Source organism: Neolamprologus brichardi, chromosome 7 (genome assembly GCF_056152115.1).
Source record: "Neolamprologus brichardi isolate AB-2024 chromosome 7, ASM5615211v1, whole genome shotgun sequence".
NCBI classification, from domain to species: Eukaryota; Metazoa; Chordata; class Actinopteri; order Cichliformes; family Cichlidae; genus Neolamprologus; species Neolamprologus brichardi.
The window spans coordinates 39,253,913-39,277,461 of NC_142110.1; the positions used below are offsets into that span (position 1 = coordinate 39,253,913).

Genomic DNA, 23,549 nt, shown 5'->3' on the forward strand with positions numbered 1-23,549 from the left:
TTTTGTGATTGAGTATTAGTAGCTCAATTTTTCAAAAGTGAAAAATTATCTCACCCTGCAAGGCTGCATCATTTATTGTCAATTTAGCACTTTATTGTAGCGTGAATAAGTAATGGTGAAGAACAACTAGCCCCTATGCATGTGTCAGTTAGGCATACATTGACAATATACGGATGTAGCCTTGCTGTTGATCCTTGAGTAATGACCTCACATCTATGGATTCCAGGGTGGTCCTTTCATAGCCTGTTAGACACTTACACACACAAAACACACACTGAGTCTCTCACTCCGCACAGCCAGACTTTATCACACATTACTAACAAGCATGAAGAGTGTGTCGACACACACTTGGGCACAGTGAGCATTTTGTTCTCTTCTACACACTTCCCAAACGTTCCTCTCTTACTCTCAAACACATTTAAATTCTTGAAAAATAAGTCACTGCACTGTTCTTTGTGTTGTTCAGGAACAAAAAACGAAATTCCCCTCATTCTATGTCCTTTTTCTTACACAGTCTTGTACAATATTCAGCTATCAACTGTTGTATGCAGATACATGCACATACACAATGACAGGATCTCCTTCCACAGGCTCTGAAGGTCTGATGAAAGTGAGAGGTCACTGACACTTCCTCCACTTTCTTTTGATAATGACTTGTCTCAGGCATCTAATGCCCTGTTGATTGCTCCCTCCAGACATTTAATGGCCATAAACTGCAGACGACGACATGGGCATCCGCTGTGGTCATTGTAAATGTAAATGGAGACTCGATCCCTGTGACTTTCTTTTAAATTAGTGTTGCTGCTGTCATTTAGTTGTTCCTCATAATGCCTCTCCTTATTGCTGACTGACTGCCTTACATGAGCAATGATTAAAATCTTAATAATTAGATGCAGGAATGATACAGTCACTTCTTTAAGAAAAAAAAACAAAAAACTTCCACAGACACCAAAAGGAAATAACACACCCATTACAAACAGGAAAGGGGGGAGTATTGCAAATTTAGCAGTTTGCTTCACAAACAGATGTGTTCTTTATTTTCACATGTCCTAATAACACTCTTTTGCAGTGAGGCCATACAGCTTTCTATTTAACCCTCTGGGGTCCAGGGTAAAATTGGCCGTTTTTGACTACTTTTGATTTGACTTCTACATTTCACATTTTAAAACTGTTTATCTTGCCTTGTTTGGTATCATTCTTTTCAGCACAACCTCACATATCTGAATTTGGAGTTATGGTTTCATTTTGACATAGTGTATTAGCACAATTGATCTAAATTCAGACAAAAAACATAAAATCAGAGTAGAAAAAAGTTATATTTCTTACTGTAAAAACCACAAATATGTTTAACGAATCATTTTCAAAACTTGAAATGCAAATACAAATTGTACATTTTTTAAAAATTGCAAGTTTTGCAAACAACAAAGTTATATGGTACTATTTACCTAAAAATGCAGCAAATGCCTCAGGTGTTTTTTATATAACCATTTAAAACTATTTACAGAACAATCAGGTGTGCTGCATCAAATAAGATACCACATAAATTATTTGTGCCAATCAATTTGCTCGCTGGACTCAGTATACTATAAACCTCTGCAAGTTATCTTCTGTTGTCAGTCATTTTAAAATGTTGGTCTTTGAATGATTTCCTTATATTATTTCTTTTAAAATTTTTATATTTTAATTTTTGTATGGAGGAACTATGCAGGTTAATTAGAAAACCCTCTTTATTAACAATAATATATTTATTTAAAGAGTGCTTTCCATCATAGTCCTTTAGAAGGCACAGACCAGAGCTAACAGAGCTAACTACAACTTAATCCAAGCTGGCAGCAGTGAATGTAAAGAGTAGTAAAACTGGAAAACTTGTAATCTATACTGCCATTGTTGTGTATTTGGAACTCCCTAAATAAGCCATATGTAGTGCACTGACCAGGCTCTGTCCATGACTGCGCTGCAGCAAACAAGCACTGCACTATAGTAATCATGAATGAATGACTCTACCTTGCTAAGGGGCAAAACAAATCCTGTTTTGTCCGGCTTTTTCGACTTACAAGAAGAATGTAATGCAGATATAAAGTCTGCTCTTGCATAAATAGGAAGCCAATTAAGAGAGGCAAAGCGCAGAAGTATAATGATCATATTTAGATGAACCAGTAAGAATGCAAGCTGCTGCATTCTAAACCACGTTGAGACCTCTAACATACCTCTTCTTTGGGTATCCTAATAGTAAAACAATACAATAATCCAAACTAGATGCCACAAAGGCATAAAATAGAACCTCATCATATTTGAACGACAAAATACGTCTGATTTTAGGAAAACTTCTCAGGTGAAAGAAAGCTATTTGAATAAATAAAAAGGGTTTTCTTAAACAATAAATATATAAAAATAAATAAATAAAAATAAATAAATGCTTCCTGTCCATCCATGTTTTAGTTCAGTAATACTTAAGATTTAAAACCATCTTTTCACCAAAATTAACAGGCATATCCATTTCCTCCAGAAATTGGTGTAAATAATTGTAGATCATCAGCATAACAATGGAAGACAATCTCAAAGGACCACGTGAGTTTACATATTGGTGGTTGGTGTAGTGAAAACAGCTGTGAACTAAGGTCCAACGGTTCCATAGTTAATCAGTTGCCAAAGAGTTTCATAAGTCTCTCCACAAGTGTATTAAATGACCTGTATTAACACGATTAATGATCGTTGCTTACACATAGACAAAACCATTAAAAAAAAGCAAAACAAAACATTGGTAAATAAGCATAAGCATGTCTGAAAAAGGAGGCCCTACTTTCAAACGCTGTCTGGTTAGTATTTAGAAATTAAGAAGCAGATACATCCCGTAGGCTTGGAACAGTCCAGTACTAGCTATAATTCAATACCGCTAATACAATGTACCACTGCTATTTTAGTAAACAAAATAACATTTTACTGGTGCTTCAGGCAAATATGTCTGCAGCTGGAGTTCTTTATTGGTCTTTAAGAAAATAAAGATAAATAAATAAAATGAAATCTAAATAAAATCCAGAAAAGCATTTGCTTAACTGGTTTCAACTTTAAGCAAACAGCTTTAAGTTCATGTTCATGTTTGCACTTTCATGAAGGGTTTCAAAGAATTTGGATGATTACAAAAGAAGATAAAGAAAAGAAAATTTAAAAGAAAGACAAAAAAGAAAACACCGGCCTTTGACCCAAAACTTCCAATACTTGTTCTTTCAGTCATTGTCCCCTCATTTTTCTCCAGTCCTCCTTGTGTCTGTATCTCTAGGACACACACACAAACATGCCCTGAGGTCCTGTTTCTGGTCTTAGGTGCATGAGAGACACTAGCCAGCATCCGTGTGGGACTTGAGCTTTATTACAAACACATATACTCATATGAGTAGTGTGTGTGTCTGTGTGTGTGTGTATGTGTGTGTGTGTGTGAGTGAGAGAGAGAGAGAGAGAGAGAGAAAGAGAGATGATGCTGTTGTATCTACTTATTTTCTCAGTAAATGGTAAAATGGTAAATGGCCTGTATTTGTATAGTGCTTTACTTAGTCACTAAGGACCCCAAAACGCTTTACACTACATTCAGTCATCCACCCATTCACACACACACATTCGCTCAGTCTCCTCCTCATGCATTTTTTAAGCATAAATACTCGTAAACCTCAACCAGGTGAAAAAAAAAGGCAAGCCTGCAGGCACAAAAAACGCAGCACATTTGTTTCTGTAAACTCGTAAACTTCTGTGACTTGTAGGCAACACAAGTTTCATTTTACACATGGTTGTATATTGGACAGTGTATGTTTTCTATGAGATAATAGTGACTGCTATAGATGACAACTAACATGGAGCATGCTTATGATATAGATTAATATACTAGATTGCTTCACATCAAAATTGTAATGAATAGGCCCAGATTCTCACATTTAAAGCACACAAAGGTGTTTTAATCACACTGCATCTACTGTTTTGTAACAATTTCTAGCAAAACCTCTGTAAGTATCAGTAAGTATCAAAATCTGAGAAAAGGATTCACGTTTCACTCACACAGCACTGCAATCAGATAATCAAATAAGCTGAAATACTCACATATGCCACATGCTTTTGAACATTCAGTGGAAGTGTTTCTTTGTTTAGTTTAATGCTCCTTCTGTGATGATTTAACATCGCAGGTGTGATTTACACGAGGTGATCAAGTAAAGGAAACAATAAAACAGTTAAACAGCACTGACTTCATAATGCAGATTTTGATTTGAGGTGGTGCATGTTGTTTCAGCTCCATGGATCTGAAAAATAAACCTCCCTTTTGAAAATAAATCTATGGTATTCAAGTATACATCAAAAGACCGTATTCTATGAAAATTTTATGTATTTCATGTCTTTTCTCATTTTAGTAAACACCACTACAACCATGGATGAGGAACAATGCTACTATAATGAGAGCATCACCTTTTTCTACAACCGCAGCGACAAGCCTCTTGCTAACGACTGGGACACCTACAGCCGGTTGGTGATGGGCCTTGGCATCACTGTGTGCATTTTCATCATGCTCGCCAACCTTCTGGTAATGATCGCCATCTACGTCAACAGGAGATTCCACTTCCCCATTTACTACCTGATGGCTAACCTGGCAGCTGCTGACTTCTTTGCTGGATTGGCATACTTCTACTTGATGTTCAACACGGGACCAAACACAAAACGTCTGACTGTTTCAACATGGCTGCTGCGTCAGGGCTTGATTGACACCAGCCTTACTGCATCTGTAGCCAACCTGCTTGCCATCGCCATTGAACGCCACATCACCGTGTTCCGCATGCAGTTACACACACGCATGAGCAACCGGCGCGTGGTGGTTGTGATTGTCATTATCTGGACTATGTCCATAGTCATGGGGGCGATACCCAGCGTAGGTTGGAACTGTATCTGTAGCATTAAGTCTTGCTCCAACATGGCACCTCTCTACAGCAACTCTTACTTGGTCTTCTGGGCAGTGTTTAATCTTGTGACTTTTGTTGTCATGGTGACACTATATGCCCACATCTTTGTGTATGTGAGGCAGAGAACCATGAGGATGTCACGGCACAGCTCTGGACCACGACGCAACCGAGATACCATGATGTCTCTTCTGAAGACTGTGGTCATTGTGTTGGGTAAGAGCATTCACTTTCAGTCTAAGTACTGTAGCTGTTGATCTCTTGATAATCACTAACCTAGACTTTCTAGCAGGATGCCTCTGCCTATATATGTATTTGTCTTTGTAACAATTACCCAACATCTGAAGTCGTCAGCAGCAGCAAAACGATGCATGTGTTAATCAGTTTAACTATGAGGCTGTTACATTTAACACTGAATCCAAGCACAATGTCCTCCTAGCACTACTGCAGATCTCATATATAGTAAATCATATTGGTCAGTGGTGCTCCCCATGATCATTATTAAAATGCTCATAGTTTTAGTTATGAAGTCACCTTGAAATTTATGATTGCAAATAGCCAAATGGGGATGAAAATAATTAAATATATGCAAGCAAAAATATATAAACATAGTGGTTTGAATAATGTGGTTTTGTTGATTTAAAGTATAGTAAATTATGTCTCTTTTAGAAGATGCATATACCAAAAGTACCAAGGCACATGTCCATGCAAGTGCCTTTAAGGCTTTACGCTTCACTACAATTGTGCACAAAACAAAAGAACTTTTCTGGTAGTCTGTAAGCATCTGTACTACCAACAGATTATGAGGAATTTAGATTAATCCCACATCCCATCTTTTATAGTTCTGAAGAATTTTTCTAGGGCTAGCATGTCGTTTTCTTGGTAAGAATTGTGAAATACCCTCAATTACTCTCCAGCTGTACTTTCATTTTCACCTATAAAGAACACTAACGGATGTCTGAGGTATCTAGGCTTAAAATAAAAAGATTACAGTTCTCTTACAGATACAGCTGGCCTCAGTCCAGCTTTCCAAACTAAAACTAAAAACACAGTTGCAATGAACAGCAGCAGTTTTTTTTTTGTTTTTTTTTTACTGTAGTGCTGCAGTGTGGTCAACTTTTTTGGTGTCTGTTTATATGCTGCAGATGAAACTCGGCCTGTTTAACCTATCACCCAAGCTGCGTGTGCAGTCTTGACAGTTTTATGTGCAAGCATTAAGCAGAGATATGTTTCACACTTTTCAGGACTCTGTAATAATCAGACTCTACTCCTTCTTCTTCTTCGTTTTTTCATTTAAAACTAGAACAAATTAGCAGACCAGCTCAGTTATGTTTATAGTATGTTAAAAATTGTGGGGGAAAAGGCTTCTTAGTGCCTGGAAGCAGGATGTGTTGCATCCTAGACAAAACATACCACAGGATTGCAAATGATCTCTCTCCTATGTGCTCTGCTATCTCATCCTGTTGTTGTCTTTACTCCAAACTTAACTCAAAGTAGTGGACAGGAGACTATGATCTGGAGCATATAGTGGGCTAAAGAGGCAGAGAATGAACATCTGCTGTGTAGGGATGTTTTGTTTATTTCTTTACCTCTTTGGTAACCTATGAGGTAAACAGTTCTGAAATTAATCTGCTACCTTTGGTGTATGTTTCCTAATGGCCATAGGGTGGAAGCTATATACCATGGTATGAATTAAATCTAACTGTCATAGTTTTCTTTGCAGATAATGTGATTTTTCTAGGAGGAAGTAGGACTAAAAAAAAAAAGTCAAAACAAAACAAAAAACCCTTAATCTGCTTTTTCTGATTCTTCCATTGCTATAAATTATATTACATGTGTAAGCACATTTTTTGCAGTAAAATATCAGTGGTGAATATACAACTAAAAAAACAACAACTTTTTTTTAACAATAGAAACCAGCATTATTGCTGTCTTTGTCTATTGTCTAATGGATAAATAAAAATGTTAATTCTCTGGTGTTGTTACAACTATCCTACAGCTGCTTTTTTCTATTCAGGAATACAGGAAAAAGACCGAGTCATCCAAAAATGAAAGCTAAGTGGATGTAAGAACATTCTAATAACTGACTTCATATGAAGTTCAACTTCATATGAACTTTAATGATGTTAATGCAAGGTTGCATAGCTATTTGCAAAAGACTCACTCTATAAATCTAGGTAGAAAACACAGGTTTTATAATCCCATAACAATAGTAAGCATTAGGATTCAGGAATTAACATTAAGAAACAAAGTTACAGTCATTTAGCTTCATGTATTTCGGACTAGAGATGACTGTTCTTTACCAAAAATAGAAAAATAGCTTTATGTTTTTACAGTTTCTTTTCAGTTTAATCAGTAAATCATTAGCATCAATTTGAAATATTGTTTTAAATTTTTAGAACAAGCCACATTTGTTCTTCTCTACTCAAGCCGACATGTTACTGAGAAAGTAAGTCTTTTGAGTGAGGGTGTGATCTGTTTTGGTTTAGTCTAAATGAGGTCATTTTGAAGCACTATCAAGAACACTCAATTCCATGCCCCAAACTAAGTCTCTCCCTTGTATTGCTTGCCTGTTTCATTGTACATGCACTGAAAACCTTTGGACTTCTCTTACTTTTCATTAAACAAAAAAACAAATAAAAACAAATTAGTTTTTTAGCTTCCGCTGATACGGATATCAGTATGTGCCAAAAAATGACTATAAAGGATTTTTTCATCACCAGGAAAGAACATGTAAAATTCCAGATGTTTTTAGTCACAGCAACCAATTTTTAAAGCCCAATTCTTCAAAATTTAGTACCACACAAAAATCTCAAATCAGCAATATGTTTAGGCTGAGCAAGAAATGAAGCTCAGGAGCAATCCTGACAAATACCAGCTGACATCATCTAGCGCAGCCAATATACTTCCATGCATCCAAATGGGAATCTACCATAAGGGAAAACTCTCTAAGCTATTTCACAGTGCATATAATTGCTCTACATTTCCAAACCTCTTTGCAACCCACCTCCCCCTCATGCTATCCGGATAAGTGAAAGTCTAAGAAAAGAGTCTCAGTACCAGTTACTGTAGATTAAAATAAACAAACTTCCATTATCAGTTTGATTGAACAGCATTAGAAAAAAGCCCACATAAGAAGTTCTAAACAAATGATGCAACCCATTTTTCTCTGTGATTACTTTTTTTGATTTGCAATCAGATTGTCTTTTTCCCAGTTAGACAAGTACCAAGTGTTTACACTTACAAAACAACCAAATTCAGTAAACTGGCACTCATCGTGAAAAACTGTAGTGCATCAGTAGTGCATGTGTGTGTGTGTGTGTGTGTGTGTGTGTGTGTGTGTGTGTGTGTGTCAGTTGTTGGCAAATGCTGGAGTGTTCTGTGAATGATTTGATTATCTTAAAGCTTATGGTGTTGTATGAGGTCACATCGTCAGACAGCATGGAGTGCCAAGCAATACCATGCCCAAACAAATGCAGATGCCATATAACAGACTGGTACTTGTCTCCAAATTACAGTGTATAAGCAGTCAGTATTTACCCCGAAGACTTTTTTCAGTATCTAGATTTCAAAGGAAGGACAGAAATGAATGATTACACACTAACAAATGTGCCCTACTCATACACAGACGTTTCTGTAATTTTCTGCTATAATGCTGGTGTATTTTCTGGCTGAGCATAACCAATCTGTAAAAACCGCAAGCCAAACGCTCCAATCTACTGTCAGCATGGAAACACAACTGGCATGCATCTCACAGTGTCACCTGTTTTCTGTGTGTTTGAGTTTGTGTGCATCTGTGTACGTCACTTAATGCAAGAAATAATTGTAGACAATACAGTCTTTGTAATCACTCCCTATGGAAGGATCTGCGCCGTACAAATGTGATTTCAGCAGCATAGGTTGTTACTTTCAGGCAAACTTTAAACACTGCTTAACCCTTTTACATTTGAGGCCATTTAAATTTGTATAATATTTGCTACATAAAGCATTTTCTTTTTCAGTGCATTCCTCAAAAATAAATTGTAGATTTTATTTGGACTTTTTCTGGGAAAAAAGTCACACTGAGTATGTAGAAGTCTCAGAAACTCACAAAAACTCATATATCCAATATGACACACTTGACTTAGAGTTAAACAGTTAAATATACAAGGTGTTATAAATTGCTTTTAGATTGTGTTCAAAAGAATATAGTTTTCTTATTCTTTATTTATTTCCTTTTTTGTTAAAACATATACATCTTAAACACAAAACCTGCTGCTCATTTCAAACCGGGACCTTCGTTTCATTCCCGCCTTGATGTCTGTTGTCTTCTGTATGTTTTTCTATAATACAATTTACAATATGTCTCCAAAAAAGATCTGATCCCACAAAATTTGAAAAAGATTTTCATGCTGCATTTGTTAGGGTGTCTGCATCTTCAGTTAAAAGGTTAAAAGGTACATCAGTTGTTTTAGAACTAAATGACGAGAGGCTAACCATCTTCACAAACCAAAATAAGTCCAGTTGCCTTCTTATCAAGCAGCTGAGAGAACCTAAGTAGACCTTTTGATGTTGATGTTTGATTTTCTTTTTTATTCCAAGTTTATTAAAAAATAACAGATTTAAAAAAGTCTCAGTGCATACACATGAGTCACTGCTGCCAAGCAAACATCTCTGCAGATAAACAGATAAACGCCATTATTTCAAAGAACTCACTGTGTTTTCGGTCAAAAGCTGGTTTCTCTAACCATTAGCTCACTGTGAAACCACTACAAGACTCCATCACTGTGTACACCACAAGCATCTTTGTGGACTCTGTGCTGTGGACTCTCAGCTATTGAATGTGAACTTTAATCTAATCTTCTGTGTGGAAGCACTGATGTGGGTAAGAGGGGAATGGGAAAAGAAATCCTTCTGTGGACAAACGGGAAACTAATGGGCCCTTTTAGAAATATATATAGGGATCATGGTAATGACCACAGATAATGATTGGGTTAGAGAGACAGTTGAGGCAGAATGTGAGATACAAGTAAAAGATGAAGCAGGGGATGGCTGACAAGAATACAGGTTGCAGAAAGGAAAACATGACCACGATCAGAAAGAGACGTGCAATGAAAACAAATCCCAAAAAAACAAGATACAAAGGAAGGATAAACTCAAGATTTTAAAATTCATAAAGGGATTTTTGAAAAACAATAGATTTTAAAAAGGAAAAGAAACTGAGGAGAGCAATAAAAAATGATACAAATAGATTAATGGTAGGAAAATGAGTGAGACTCCCAGAAGATGAAAGCAATAATTCAATTTGGGGTGTTTTTAAGAGCCACAGAGAATTCACATAAGTGGAAACCTAAGCTGGCATAATGAGCCTTCCAAAATAATTGAGTGATGAAAATGTAAGACAGAAGAATAGGAAGCTGTTTCTTGAATGTAATATTTTACTGGATGTAGAATATTGGATAACTAGCATAGACATAAAATTGTAATGCAAACATGCAATTGTAATGTTTGCACAAAAACTTTTCTTTTCTAGTGTTAGCTCAGTCTTCCTAGCTTGTGAGTACTTATGAGTTTAGCTTTTGAACAACAAAAAAAAGGAAAAGAAAAGTAGCAGGGGCGGCGTTAGTGGTAGAGTTTGTTTTAAGTATGCGTGTTTCAGTCTTGCTGTAAAAAAATATCAGCCCATAAGTGCTCGCTTGAAAAGTAAACACATTTAACATCTAACAATGTAGCCATCTTTTTTTCTAATTTAGTCATTATGACCATTGTAAAGAAATCGAAGTAACTGAAAAATCAACCAACACTTTACTCACTTTCACCTAGCCAGCCTAACAGTTGTCTGATTGGCTAATGTAGTCGTATTAGTCTCGCCAGTCTTTCCCAAATAAGCATAGCATTAGAAAAACAAACAACATGAATGAATCTTGGTGACAGTAGGGTAAAATCACTCCATATTAACAAGAACATCCTGCCAGCTTTACTCAGAGAGAGGCAGCCTACTGCCTGTTGGAGAATGAGGGGAAAAAGAAGACAGATAATCACAGATGTTATATTTTTACAGTTCTTTGGTTGTTCATCGTGTGACTAAGACCAGCATCTTAATAATGAAAAATAATAGAAACCTGACCAGTTTTTAGAGCAAAAGTGTTGCTGAAATAAAATGCTAGATTGAGAACCAGACCCACACTTACTAATATGTTGAGAGAGATAACGTGCTATGACACCAAAGCCCCCTAAATGTCATCACATAATAATGCTTACAGTGTTTGGTGTGAGGCAACAGATTCAAGGATGGAATAAAGTTTTGTGAGTGCTTTCTCAACATCGTCAAAATATTTAACCCATCTGTCTTTGTGCCATGTATAATTAAGTAAGTGAGTGTTTGCATGTGTTTGTGTCTGCACATGTGAGTGTTTATCTACCCTCAGTTCTGCATGTGTGTTTTGCGTGCATGTGTCTTTGTGGGAGTGCAAGGTTCACTGCCATAATCTGGCCTCTATTATTTCCTTATTTTTGTTCCCATAGACCAAGGATACTTCATTAGAATTTATGGAAGGTTTGGATAGAGAAAGTTTCCTCAAACAAGGGTCCACAATATGCTAAAGTCCCTTATGCATTATAATTCAATGCAGTATATTTACAAATAGCCCAACACTTGTCTGTAAACAGGCTACAACTGGCTGTGAAGTAAAAGAAAGAAATTACAATTCACCATTGTTGAACTAGTGTTTCCTATTTATTTTCAATGAACTGGACGGTACTTTCATAATAAATTGTTCTCTTTACAAGTAAAGCAAGCAAAGTTTACATTCAAAATTTAAAAATAGCTTTTCAAGAAGTTGTCTTTAAATAAAGGGCTTGTTTAAAGAAAAAAAAACATGAAAAAGTGTAGTTTGAGTTTCCCCTTTTCTTCTATCTATCAGGATTAAAATAACCCTACCATAAATACGACAAAGGTTGCACAGAGTGAAATAGAAAATGGTCTGATAAATATGTAGTAATAGGTATGGGTGCATAAAGAAATGCATCTGTGGTCCACCTATTCGTTACCTAGGCCATAGACCCATGTTCTTTTTCTAATAAAAGATTATTTCTGTAAGGGAAAAAAAACAGAAGATAAAAGTTGTGGAAAATAATGGAAAAGTAAAAAACATGTACCATACTTCCCATTCATGCCATTACATTGCCATGTGACCATTAAGAAAAGTTAAAAAGAGAGCATGGTGGTGGTTAAAAAACTGTTGCTGTATCATACACTTGGATAAAGCAATACATATTAATATTAGCAGTTCATACTATAGGATAGGATAGTCCTAAGTAAACATTTGTACAAATGCACCATGCAAAATTTATTTTAAGTAACTAAATGATAATCTGAGAAACTGCATAGTTAGAGAGTGTATAGGAGCAAACTCTCATACATAACTCTGTACTTTATTAGGCTCACCTAGGACGTACGAGGGTGGATTCCCTTTTCCCCTTAGTACCGAATTAATTGGTGGCATAGATTCAACAAGACGACTGAAGCATTCCTCAGAGATTTTGTTCTACATTCATGTGACAGCATCACACAGTTGCTGCTTATTTGTCAGCTTCACATCCATGAAGCATATCTCCCATTCCACCACATCCAAATGGTGCTCCTTTGGATTGGGGTCTGGTGACAGTGGAGCCCATTCGAACTGTCATGTTCAAGAAATCAGTTTGAGATAGTGAGAGATTGGTGACATGGTGTGTTATCTTGCTGGAAGCAAACATCAGGAGATTTGTATATTGTGGTCACAAATGCATAGATAAGGTCAGCAAGAATACTGAGGTAGGTCCATTTGGTCCTACTGGGTCCAAAATGTGCCAAGAAAACAGTCTCCACATTATAATATCACAAGCATCAGCCTGAAGTGTTGATATTACGCATAGATGGATGTTGTTTACTCCACATTCTGTTCAAATGCCTCACTGTCCAAATGCCTGCAGAAATTGATACTCATTGGGCAACATTCTTCCAATCCTTTGGTGTCCAATTTTGGTGAATGTGTGTGAATTGTAGCATCATTTTCCTCGTCTTAGTTGACAGGCTTCTAAGTTCACCATGTTTTGCATCCTGAGGTGCTCTTCTGCATACCTGGGTTCTAATATGTGATTATTTTGCTCGAAGCAGTCTGGCCATTCTCTTCTGACCTCTGCCATCAGTGAAATATTTTTGCCCAGAGAACTGACACTCCCTGGGTATTTTCTCTTTTTCAGACCATTCCCTATAAACCCTGAAGATGGTTGTGTGGGAAAGTCCCAGTAGAGCAGCAGTTTCATAAATACTCAGACCAGGCCACTATTTCAGAAACTGTATTTATGGGAGTGCAGGCCCATCTGGCAACAACCATGTCATGTTCAAATTCTCTTAAATCACCTTTCTTTCTCAGTTTGAAGTTTAGCTAGTTCTCTTGACCATGTCTGTATGTCTAAATGCCTTAAGACATTTGATTGGCTAATTAGATATTTGTGTTGAGAGTCAGTTGAAGTAAAATTGCAGATCAGTCTTTATAAACCCCCTCGAAGCAATACATTTTAATATGTTGTTGATGAGCAATGGCACAGTTAATCCATTGTGCGCTGCTGTTTCTAACAATTGCTTTGAGTTACGCAAATCTTGAGAATCATTCCACAAACTAAAAATGTCTCCCCTAAAGCTCTTTATCAGGTTTGACAGCAAAACGATTCCTTTAAAGGTTTATTTACTACATTCTGGTGACACATGAGCCATTAACAAACTAATAGGAAAATGTGTCATTTATGAAACTGTTGCAATAGTAGTTTGTCATTGCAATAGCCACACACATCTTAACACATTTCTATGTACTTACTTATTTTTATAAGACAACGAGCGTGCCAAAGTAGTTTTCCTACGTTTCCATATACTTTCCAGGCCTGCTTCATAGCTCTGTTTATTTACCTTCTTCCAGTGACTTTCCATTCTCCAGCCTCTTTTCCCTCCATGTGGCATTTTTAAGTAGTGACAGGGAAAAAAAAAAGAAGAAAAAAGAATCACATGTTGCTTCCATAAACAAAACTCTGGTTTACCCTTTGTAAACCTGGCATGGTAGTAACACTGTACACTGTGGCTATGGTAAACCAGCCATATTCTTTTGGGGTAAAGAGGAAATTCTGCAATAAAGATAAGTAATGAAGGTAATTATATACTCTAGGATTCAGGGAGGAAATTAAAGAATTTGAGGGTTAACCTCGAAGGCCATAAAATCACAAAACGGCATTCCTTTTCCATTTTGAGTGGAAATAAAACAAATTTCCTTTACATATATGCACATATACTGTTTTATTATATATTTTTCACTGGACATGATCAGATTTTTTCATTTATTATTTTGATGGATTTTGCCCTACTACGACAATAACATATTGTGGATTGTGGTTAAGATAGATTGGATGACTAATAAATGTTTACATCAACACTGACACAGTAAGACAGTAAAAACAGAAAATACAGTCACAGTCATAATGTTAGAGTCAAGTGGGGTTTTTTTTCTCTTGTTTTTCAGACTGGAAATTCTAAATGCTTCCTCTGAGCATTTTTTGTGCTGAGTCTGGTCCTGCTCCGAGTAAGATGTTTCACTGAGAGACAAATAGTTGAAATAGTTTCTCTGCTGGGCAATGAACTGCTTGAGAAATTTATCCAACTCTGGAGAGTCCGCTTGCATAGTTAGGAAGTGAGGTCAAGCTCCACTGCAGCTGCCGCCTGCACAACACTAACAGATAACAGACCTTCCTGTCAATACTCTCTCGCTTTTGCTCTCGTTTTCTCTCTGTCAACTCTGCTCATTTCTCATGAAGACTCTTTGTTTTACCAAGTGGAAAGTCCTATAGCTGTCGTATAGTTAGGACAAATATTGTCTGATGTCTGATGACTGAATTCACAGCACTTGACATGCACGAGTAATGTCAGTGACCCTTTCCACAGCGCTAACATATTTCATCTACTCGGGGAAGAGTCCACTTTAATGAACAAAGTGCATAGCTGATTTATTCTTTATATTTAATATTTATCACAGTCATTCAAATCCCTTAAAGCTAAGTTATTTATCATCAATTTTTAATGAGGTTTTTGACCTTATTAACCTTTTTTTTACTTACATTTGGTCATAAAGAGATATTGGTACTTTGTTTTCTTGACTAATGGTGGTGTGCTTCATAAGTGATGCTAATGTGGTTGTAGAGTGATTGTTATTTGTTTTAACAGATACACAAAAAACATTTGAGAAAAAGGACAGGAAGGCTATCAGTGAGGGTTACGTGCGGTCATTATAGAGAGGCACTAAAACAACGCCATAGTGCAGTGTCTAGCACTGTTGCCTCACATTAAGGAGGTATCTGGTTCAAACCTCCTAGTGAGCTGGGGCCTAATTTGCTTGTGAGAGAGATTTTCTGTGTTAGAGGACTATTATACTTCATGAATGGCACTGTACAACAAAACAGTGTCATAGGGTTGCGCACCTCTCAGTTTTTGTAACCTTCCATGCTCAGCCACTGCTGCTGCCAGTTTGTAGAGGGAAACTAATGTGTGATTGCGCTGGTTTTTACCACCATTGTATTGATATCAGTATAGAAGCCCTGAAGGAGATGTTACGACAGTATAAAAAAAACAAAACAAGACTTTATGGCAAAAGCTTCTTCTGTTATACCAGCACTAATGATTAGGGTTTGCATAAGTGGCAACACCTATAACTCTTGGAAATAATGTAGTTGATATCGCCACATTAACAGCAGAAATAGATGTGTGATGACCTCAGTGGTGGCCTAAAAGCAATCAGTGCTTCAAATTTAATGGGGTCCCTGGCCCTGTGATTGGAAAAGGAAATATCTATCTGATTCAAACACAGGATGTTGCATTGTTAGCAGTGTTGGGAAGGTTACTTTTAAAATGTATTCCATTACAGAATACAGAATACATGCCCCAAAATGTATTCTGTAACGTATTCCATTACGTTACTCAATGAGAGTAACGTATTCTGAATACTTTGGATTACTTAATATATTATCATGCTGTTTACAACAACATGCATGTACTATTGCTGTGATTTATTACTGTTACTGAAGGTCCGCGGCTCCGAACCGTAGTAAAGGGACCTCTGACTAATACGGTGGGTTCTGTGTCGGGCTCGTAGCCGAAAACTAGCTTTAATAGCTTAATAGCTTACTTACAACTGGGCTCGTCAGGCTCTCTTCTTGGCTGCAGTGGTTATTATTATATTTACATGCTTCCAGCTCCCGTTTTTGCTCGATGACAGCTCGTACTTTTCCTTTTTCTCCCTCCCTCGCTCACAGACACATAACGTGTATGGCAGTCCATTCTCCCTGCAGCACGGACTACACTGCCTATGATGCTACATTCTTTAGAGCTATACCTGTAGCATTCTGCCTATTAGCTTAGCACAACAACAACAGGCGCTCTCTCACCCAGGAAACACGCAGAGAGAGAGCATCACCCTGTAACCATGGCAACCGTAACCAGTGTTGGGGAGTAACGGAATACATGTACCGCCGTTACGTATTTAAAATACAAAATATGAGTAACTGTATTCCGTTACAGTTACCGTTTAAAAAGGTGGTATTTAGAATACAGTTACTTTGTTGAAATAAATGGATTACACGGCGGTACTTCCCTGTTTCATATTGTCGCGGGTCAGGCCTGTTTGGGTTTTGTTTGACAGCTACGTTCTGTTGTTCCAAGCGGCAGCGTTACGGTTGCCATGGTTACAGGGTGATGCTCTCTCTCTGCGTGTTTCCTGGGTGAGAGAGCGCCTGTTGTTGTTGTGCTAAGCTAATAGGCAGAATGCTACAGGTATAGCTCTAAAGAATGTAGCATCATAGGCAGTGTAGTCCGTGCTGCAGGGAGAATGGACTGCCATACACGTTATGTGTCTGTGAGCGAGGGAGGGAGAAAAAGGAAAAGTACGAGCTGTCATCGAGCAAAAACGGGAGCTGGAAGCATGTAAATATAATAATAACCACTGCAGCCAAGAAGAGTGCCTGACGAGCCCAGTTGTAAGTAAGCTATTAAGCTATTAAAGCTAGTTTTCGGCTACGAGCCCGACACAGAACCCACCGTATTAGTCAGAGGTCCCTTTACTACGGTTCGGAGCCGCGGACCTTCAGTAACAGTAATAAATCACAGCAATAGTACATGCATGTTGTTGTAAACAGCATGATAATATATTAAGTAATCCAAAGTATTCAGAATACGTTACTCTCATTGAGTAACGTAATGGAATACGTTACAGAATACATTTTGGGGCATGTATTCTGTATTCTGTAATGGAATACATTTTAAAAGTAACCTTCCCAACACTGACCGTAACGCTGCCGCTTGGAACAACAGAACGTAGCTGTCAAACAAAACCCAAACAGGCCTGACCCGCGACAATATGAAACAGGGAAGTACCGCCGTGTAATCCATTTATTTCAACAAAGTAACTGTATTCTAAATACCACCTTTTTAAACGGTAACTGTAACGGAATACAGTTACTCATATTTTGTATTTTAAATACGTAACGGCGGTACATGTATTCCGTTACTCCCCAACACTGGTTGTTAGTGGATTGATAGTGTTTTGTTAGAATTATGAGAGGTGGTAGGATGAATTCTAATGTAGCACCAAAAGGACCCATTTCCAAGTTGCCTGTGCTGACTTATTATTATTCAAGTGTAAGTTAGCAAAAGCCCAAACCAAGTAATCAGTTCCCAAATGTTGCTCATGAGTCATGACGTTACTTACATGAATCTTGCAAACTTAGATCAAAAACTGCTATGTGCTACAATTTTAAAATCCTAAAACAAACACAAATTACTTTGTAAATTCACGGTGTCATCATCTGTGGAACTAAGCACTCAGTTGACATGGCCCACTTCCAGAAAATGGAAGAAGTCAGCTTGATTCATGTGAAAAGACAAGTAAATAAAATAAATAGTATTGAATTGTTCAGTCTAAGCAAAAAAGGTTTCTTTCATACATATCACAAAATTACACGTTAGCTCCAAGTATGTAAGTAATAATTTTAAAATTTTTTTTATAATTTTAAAATAGAAACAGTTATGATGTGGATTACTTTTAAGGTTTATATTCCATTATGAGGTGGCTGTTACTCCAGAGTTAGTGGGTGGTTCAATCCCTAGCTCTCCCAACCTTTATGTCAAAGTACCCTTGGGCAAAATACTGAACCCCCAGTATCCACTGATGCATCAAAGTGTGAGTGTATGAATTTTAATGTAAAAGTGAAATAGAAAGAAAGCACTTATATGAATGTGTGTTAATGAATGAATGAGGCTTATAAAAAAGAGTGCTTTGAATACTCAGATTGAGTAGAAAATCATTATTAATTAAGAACAGTACCAGTCCAGTTATCATTTATGTAGCGCAGCGTATGAAAGGATGGAGTAGGCTTCGGTTTTCTGATGGGCGTGTCAATTACCTCAACTAATATGTACAGTTTGTGTTTTTTTAGGTGCGTTCATCATTTGCTGGACCCCTGGTTTGGTCATCCTCCTCCTTGATGTTTTCTGCGCTAGCTGCAATGTCTTGACCTACGAAAAGTTCTTCCTGCTACTCGCCGAGTTCAACTCTGCCATGAATCCCATCATCTACTCCTACCGTGACAAGGAGATGAGCGCAACCTTCAGGCAGATCTTGTGCTGCCAGAGGCAGGAGAATGTGAATGGGACGGCAGCAGAGGGATCCGACCGATCTGCATCTTCCATCAATCACACGGTGCTGACTGGCAGCACCATGCACCACCATCACCACCACAATGAACATTCGGTGGTATAAAAAAAAAAGAAAGAAAAAAGAAAAAGCCCAGTGTCTTGGATATGAATCCATCTTGAAGGGATTATTCTCTACAGGAGATACAGACTGAGAGAAGGTAAATGAGTGTATGTCAAGAAGAATATGGCAACTAGAATGAAAGCTGAAAAGACTCAAGCTGTCTGAAGACAGAGCTGAAGAGAACTCTGATAGGCTGTTATTATTTTGTTTTGTTAATTTCCATTTGTGTTAAATGTGTTGTCACAGGTAAAGATGATATGAACTATTTAAAATCTGTGAAGTAGAGTATTGCCAGTATAGTCCATCCTCTTTATCCAGTCTTTCTAACTTTATGCCTGGTAGGTTTGTACTATTACTCGTCTAGAGCCCCATCATTATGAAAAGTATCAAACTTAACACTCTACATTTATGTTATTGTTGGTTGCCGACTCACCTGATCCCAGATTTACAACATAGTGTTTTTGATTTTCATCTCCATTTGTCGGGCAGAAGCTTTAACTTTAAATGGATGTGGTGTAGGCTCAATGCAGGATATTGTTACCAATGTTATATGTATTTCAAAAGATGTCATCCAAAGTGAAATCCTGCCTATATTCACTTGTTTTCCATGTTTTGCAATCTACCAAAACCCTGTGACACTGTTTCATCCATGAATTCAACACAGTATTTTAATAACCTCAAACATTATCATTTTCTGCTGTAGAGTTGTCATCTATTGTTTAGCAGCAAGTAAGTTACAAAGTACAACCAGATTTTTTTTTTATTCTATTCTACCGATCCTCTTTTATGAACACGCTCTTGTGAATCCATTAAATTGGGTTTTTGCTTCCATTCAGTTTAAATAAAGTAAGGATCCAATGTTTGCTACAAATCCTGGATTGTTTACTCCCTCTAAGGATTTAAAGGCAGGCTGTTCCAGGGAAAAGAGTAGGAGGAGGACAGTTATGTGAAGACAGGATGAGAGTCATGTTTGGTGCACTTTCAGAGACTTCATATTATGACACCAAATGTGCTGAGCAGACTGCCTCTCAGTGTTTTCCTTGGTCCCTGATGCTGACCTCGGGAGGGAAAAGGGAGAATTGTGGAAGTGAATGTGAAAGTATCGCCTGAGTTAGTACCAAATTGCTTTGTGGTACCTTGAGAATGGGTTATTTAACAGAACAACTTAAAATTAAAAAAGAAAATCAAAACTTTTGACTGAAAACCCTTCTCCCACTCTATTTTTACCAGCTTTCATGAACTAATGATGATACGTGAGCATTTACCTACCTCACTTCTGGTGTAGCCATGCTAGCCACTGTGTCAGGCAGGGCTCTAGGCACAACAATGCTGTTGGGATGGCTAATGACTCACAACATAACCTTGATTAGCAGCAAGCTGTGCAGTTTGTGGTGTCAAATTCCTCAAAGGTGTACACTTTTAAGGCAGTTTGTAATTTGTCAGTGGTACACAGTGAAAGCTAGCCAAAAGCAGTGCTCTTGAGTTTAGTTTAGTTTTTGTGTTTTTCACCTCCATTAGAAAATACACATTTTTCTTTTAAAAATAAAGAATTTGAATTAATTGTTCAGAGAATTCTTGAACTAAAACCCCACAGACACAGAAATGCATTAAGCCTTAGCAAATGCTGCAGTTGTTTAACAAAATCTGAATGACCAGCATAGAGTTTTACTTGCCGTAACACTGGTATCAGTGATATGAAGTAAGCAGATATCCAACCAAAACATGTTTTATTTTGTGTCTCTGTCAGAGAGATAGTTGACGCTTACATTAAAAGTATTATTTGGTAGCTTATTTTGATTTTTATGACAGCAATGACAAATTAAAGTCTATTCTTATCTTCCCGCCTTAGGGTGCCTTTACAACTGACTCACTTATGAGCCAGTGCAGTTCGAATGGTGTAATATTTCCACAAGTGCTCTCATTAACTTGCGATTTTGTGCCAGCTGAAATCCAGCATGGCAATGCTATGATGCACATTGTTAAAAATTGCAAACTGAATGTTTTAAATCAAAACCCATTTTGGCCAAAATACATAGACAAACCTCCCAAAAACCGACAGCAAAGTGAGAATCACTGCCAAAAGTACAGTCAAACGTTTTCCAGGAAACCAGATGTTTTTCAGGAATTTCAGCTGCAGAGTTAACATTAAGTCACCAGGTATCTTTGCCCAGATGTTTGGCCTATTAATCAGGCAATTTATGTTGTGATATACAGACAAAAAAAATTCACCATCACTCTGCAACACTTGCATACATTTTTGATGCATGTGTGAGATAAAGGACTGTGGTCTAGGGCACCTTAGTCATCACTTTTATTAGTCATTTCCTTCCTGTGCCAGTGCTTTTTTAAATCTCTAGCAGTACTTCTACTTGAGACAAAATGAGAGAAATATTCCAAGGAACCAATCCCCCATAGCAAACTTGTTGTATTAAATTTGTCCAGCTTTCACACTTTAATGTCATAAAAATCTTGACCAGATTTTGTCAATATATGGCTCTGGACCCAACACTCCATATTTGAAATTCACTGTAACATTTCTTTTAAGTATTAATTTAGGTTATTATATCAAACCAACTAAACATTCAGTGTCTTTGTTTACTAGTGTGTCAGTCTTTGTGTACCTTTGTAAGTATGTGTGTACAATATGTATATATAAAATATATTATGCAAAGTTAATCACCAAAGGGAAACATGTTTTGTGTCTGTAAATTTCACTGTGTTATACTCTGTCCAGATGTACTGTAGGGTTGTTTGTATGTTTTTTTTTAAAATGCCATTTGTATTGTGATCCTAAATAATGACTTTCCCATAAACACTATTACAGCAACATTAACTTGTTTGTGATGCAAAATTCAATATCTATGAGTGCAGTGCTTTTCAGTTCCTGTCCATAAAAAGTCAATTAACACCAGAAAAGCAGTGATTCGCCCTCTTCTGGTTGAAAGATTTTAGCTTAGAACATGTCCAATCATACCCAGAAGTGTTTAGCCACAACCACACCCATCAGTGTTGTCTGTATGCACTTGTACAACACTGCAGTAGTGAGAAGGATAAAAAAAAAATGAGCAGCGTTATGTTACTTTTTAAGCTTGCTAATACACCAGACCTGCATATGTTCCAGAAGGACAGAGTGTAAAATTTAGTGGCATCTAGAGGTCAAGTCGAAGCATGCAGTTAACACAGCTTGTGGCTAACAACCTACCAAATTAAAAGTTGTTAGCCAATGTAGAAATGCAAGTATCAGTATGGATACAATGCCTGCCCTCTTTTATGCCAGTGTTTAGTTATATGTATGGGGGGGGGGGGAGAGAGAGAGAGAGAGAGAGAGAGAGAGAGAGAGAGAGAGAGAGCGAGCGCAAGAGAGCTACATATGTCAACAACAGGCCTCCTGAAACTGCCCAGAAAATGGTGTGATGACTTTTATCTCCTTAGATTATAACGTCATGGCCATTTTACCCTGATTGCTTCTTATTTTGTCTGAATGATGTGTGCTGTGTTTGCTGTGGCCTTCAACTGATGCTGCTTGAGACAAACACTGTGTGATGCAGTTCAGAAACATTCTGTAATACCAAAAAAACTGATGTGTTTAATAAAAAACAAAACAAATAACAAAGCTGTAGATCTGAACATTTTGTTTTTCCAAAGTGAAACATATCATTAAAATGATGTTGAAGGTTTTCAGGCAAAGAAAAAAACAAAACATGCACCACATGTTTTATATTTTTAAGTAATAGTGAAAAAAATCTATGTGATTTCCATATTATCTCTACTTTAGAGTCCAATATTAATAAATGTCCAACCACAGTCATGGTGTTGATACAATAAAAACATCAGTCTGACTCCAGGGGAAAGTGTGTGAAAGTTATCTATATAAAATGAAGGACCTATGTAAAAAACACACAAACAAAACAAAGACTCTGTCATACTATGGTTGTTCTGTTTGATTTCATGCCAATATTTGTGCTTTTGTCCAAACAGAATGGGGAACACAGAAAGACACAGGCTTTTATTGTTGTTGTTGTCATTTTTTTCCCAGGCCATTAAATAGTTTGTGGAAAATGAGCCTGCTAACATAGTTTGGGCAGCCTTAACTGTTACCAGAAATTTTTGTGCGACTGTGTATTTATTGTTGGAGGAGGAACACATTTCTTCTCAATGCTGTCTGTTTGCGACTGTTTTGCATAGTGAGAAAATGCTGAATGACTAAGTTCCCAAACCTTACACAGTCTCCTGAGGCAGTGTTTCTGGACTTGGCTCATATTCGGCAGACAGTTTGGGGTTGGTTTACGCTGAACTTTTGTCAGTGAAACAGGAAAGAAGGCCCACCCACCCGCAGTGTTGACAGCAATTCATTAGACACATGTGATGCCATAACTTGAAGTCATCTTAGATGATTTAGGAATGTAAAATGTGTATTAGACAGGCATATTTATTTATAGCATATGCGTATACATTAGGTTGTATAATCATGAAAGATATATTTGGGACGAGCTGAATAGGGGAAGGGACTGATAAGCATATGCTTCCTCCTTCTGCTTTTTGAACAAGACATTTTTGGAGTAACATTTTACTTTTGCTTTTCCTCATTAATAGGATGGCTTTAAACAATTTCATGTTTATTTTTGTTATATGTATTTACAATCATTACTCATATTTTCAAAATAAAGATGCGATTGACTGATTGATAGATTGATTGATAAATGGAACAGGTTTGCTCATTTTTAATAATGTTATAACGATGTAGAACTACCATTAAACTCATATGACTACTTTATGCTCTATCTAGTCTATACTGGCCTTTGCCTTC

The 23,549-nt window shown here is 37.2% G+C and overlaps 1 protein-coding gene across 1 annotated transcript in view; it reads left to right on the forward strand.

Annotated features, from left to right (window-relative positions):
* lpar1 (lysophosphatidic acid receptor 1) overlaps window positions 1-23,301 on the forward strand; it is a 36,462-nt gene extending 13,161 nt beyond the window's left edge. Inside the window, exons 2-3 of the mRNA XM_006795599.3 lie at window positions 4,392-5,147; window positions 18,423-23,301. Of these exons, the coding sequence (XP_006795662.1) occupies window positions 4,409-5,147; window positions 18,423-18,745 (1,062 nt within the window). The 5' untranslated portion in view covers window positions 4,392-4,408 and the 3' untranslated portion in view covers window positions 18,746-23,301. The remainder of the gene's footprint in view (window positions 1-4,391; window positions 5,148-18,422) is intronic.
* The last annotated feature ends 248 nt before the right edge of the window (window positions 23,302-23,549 follow it).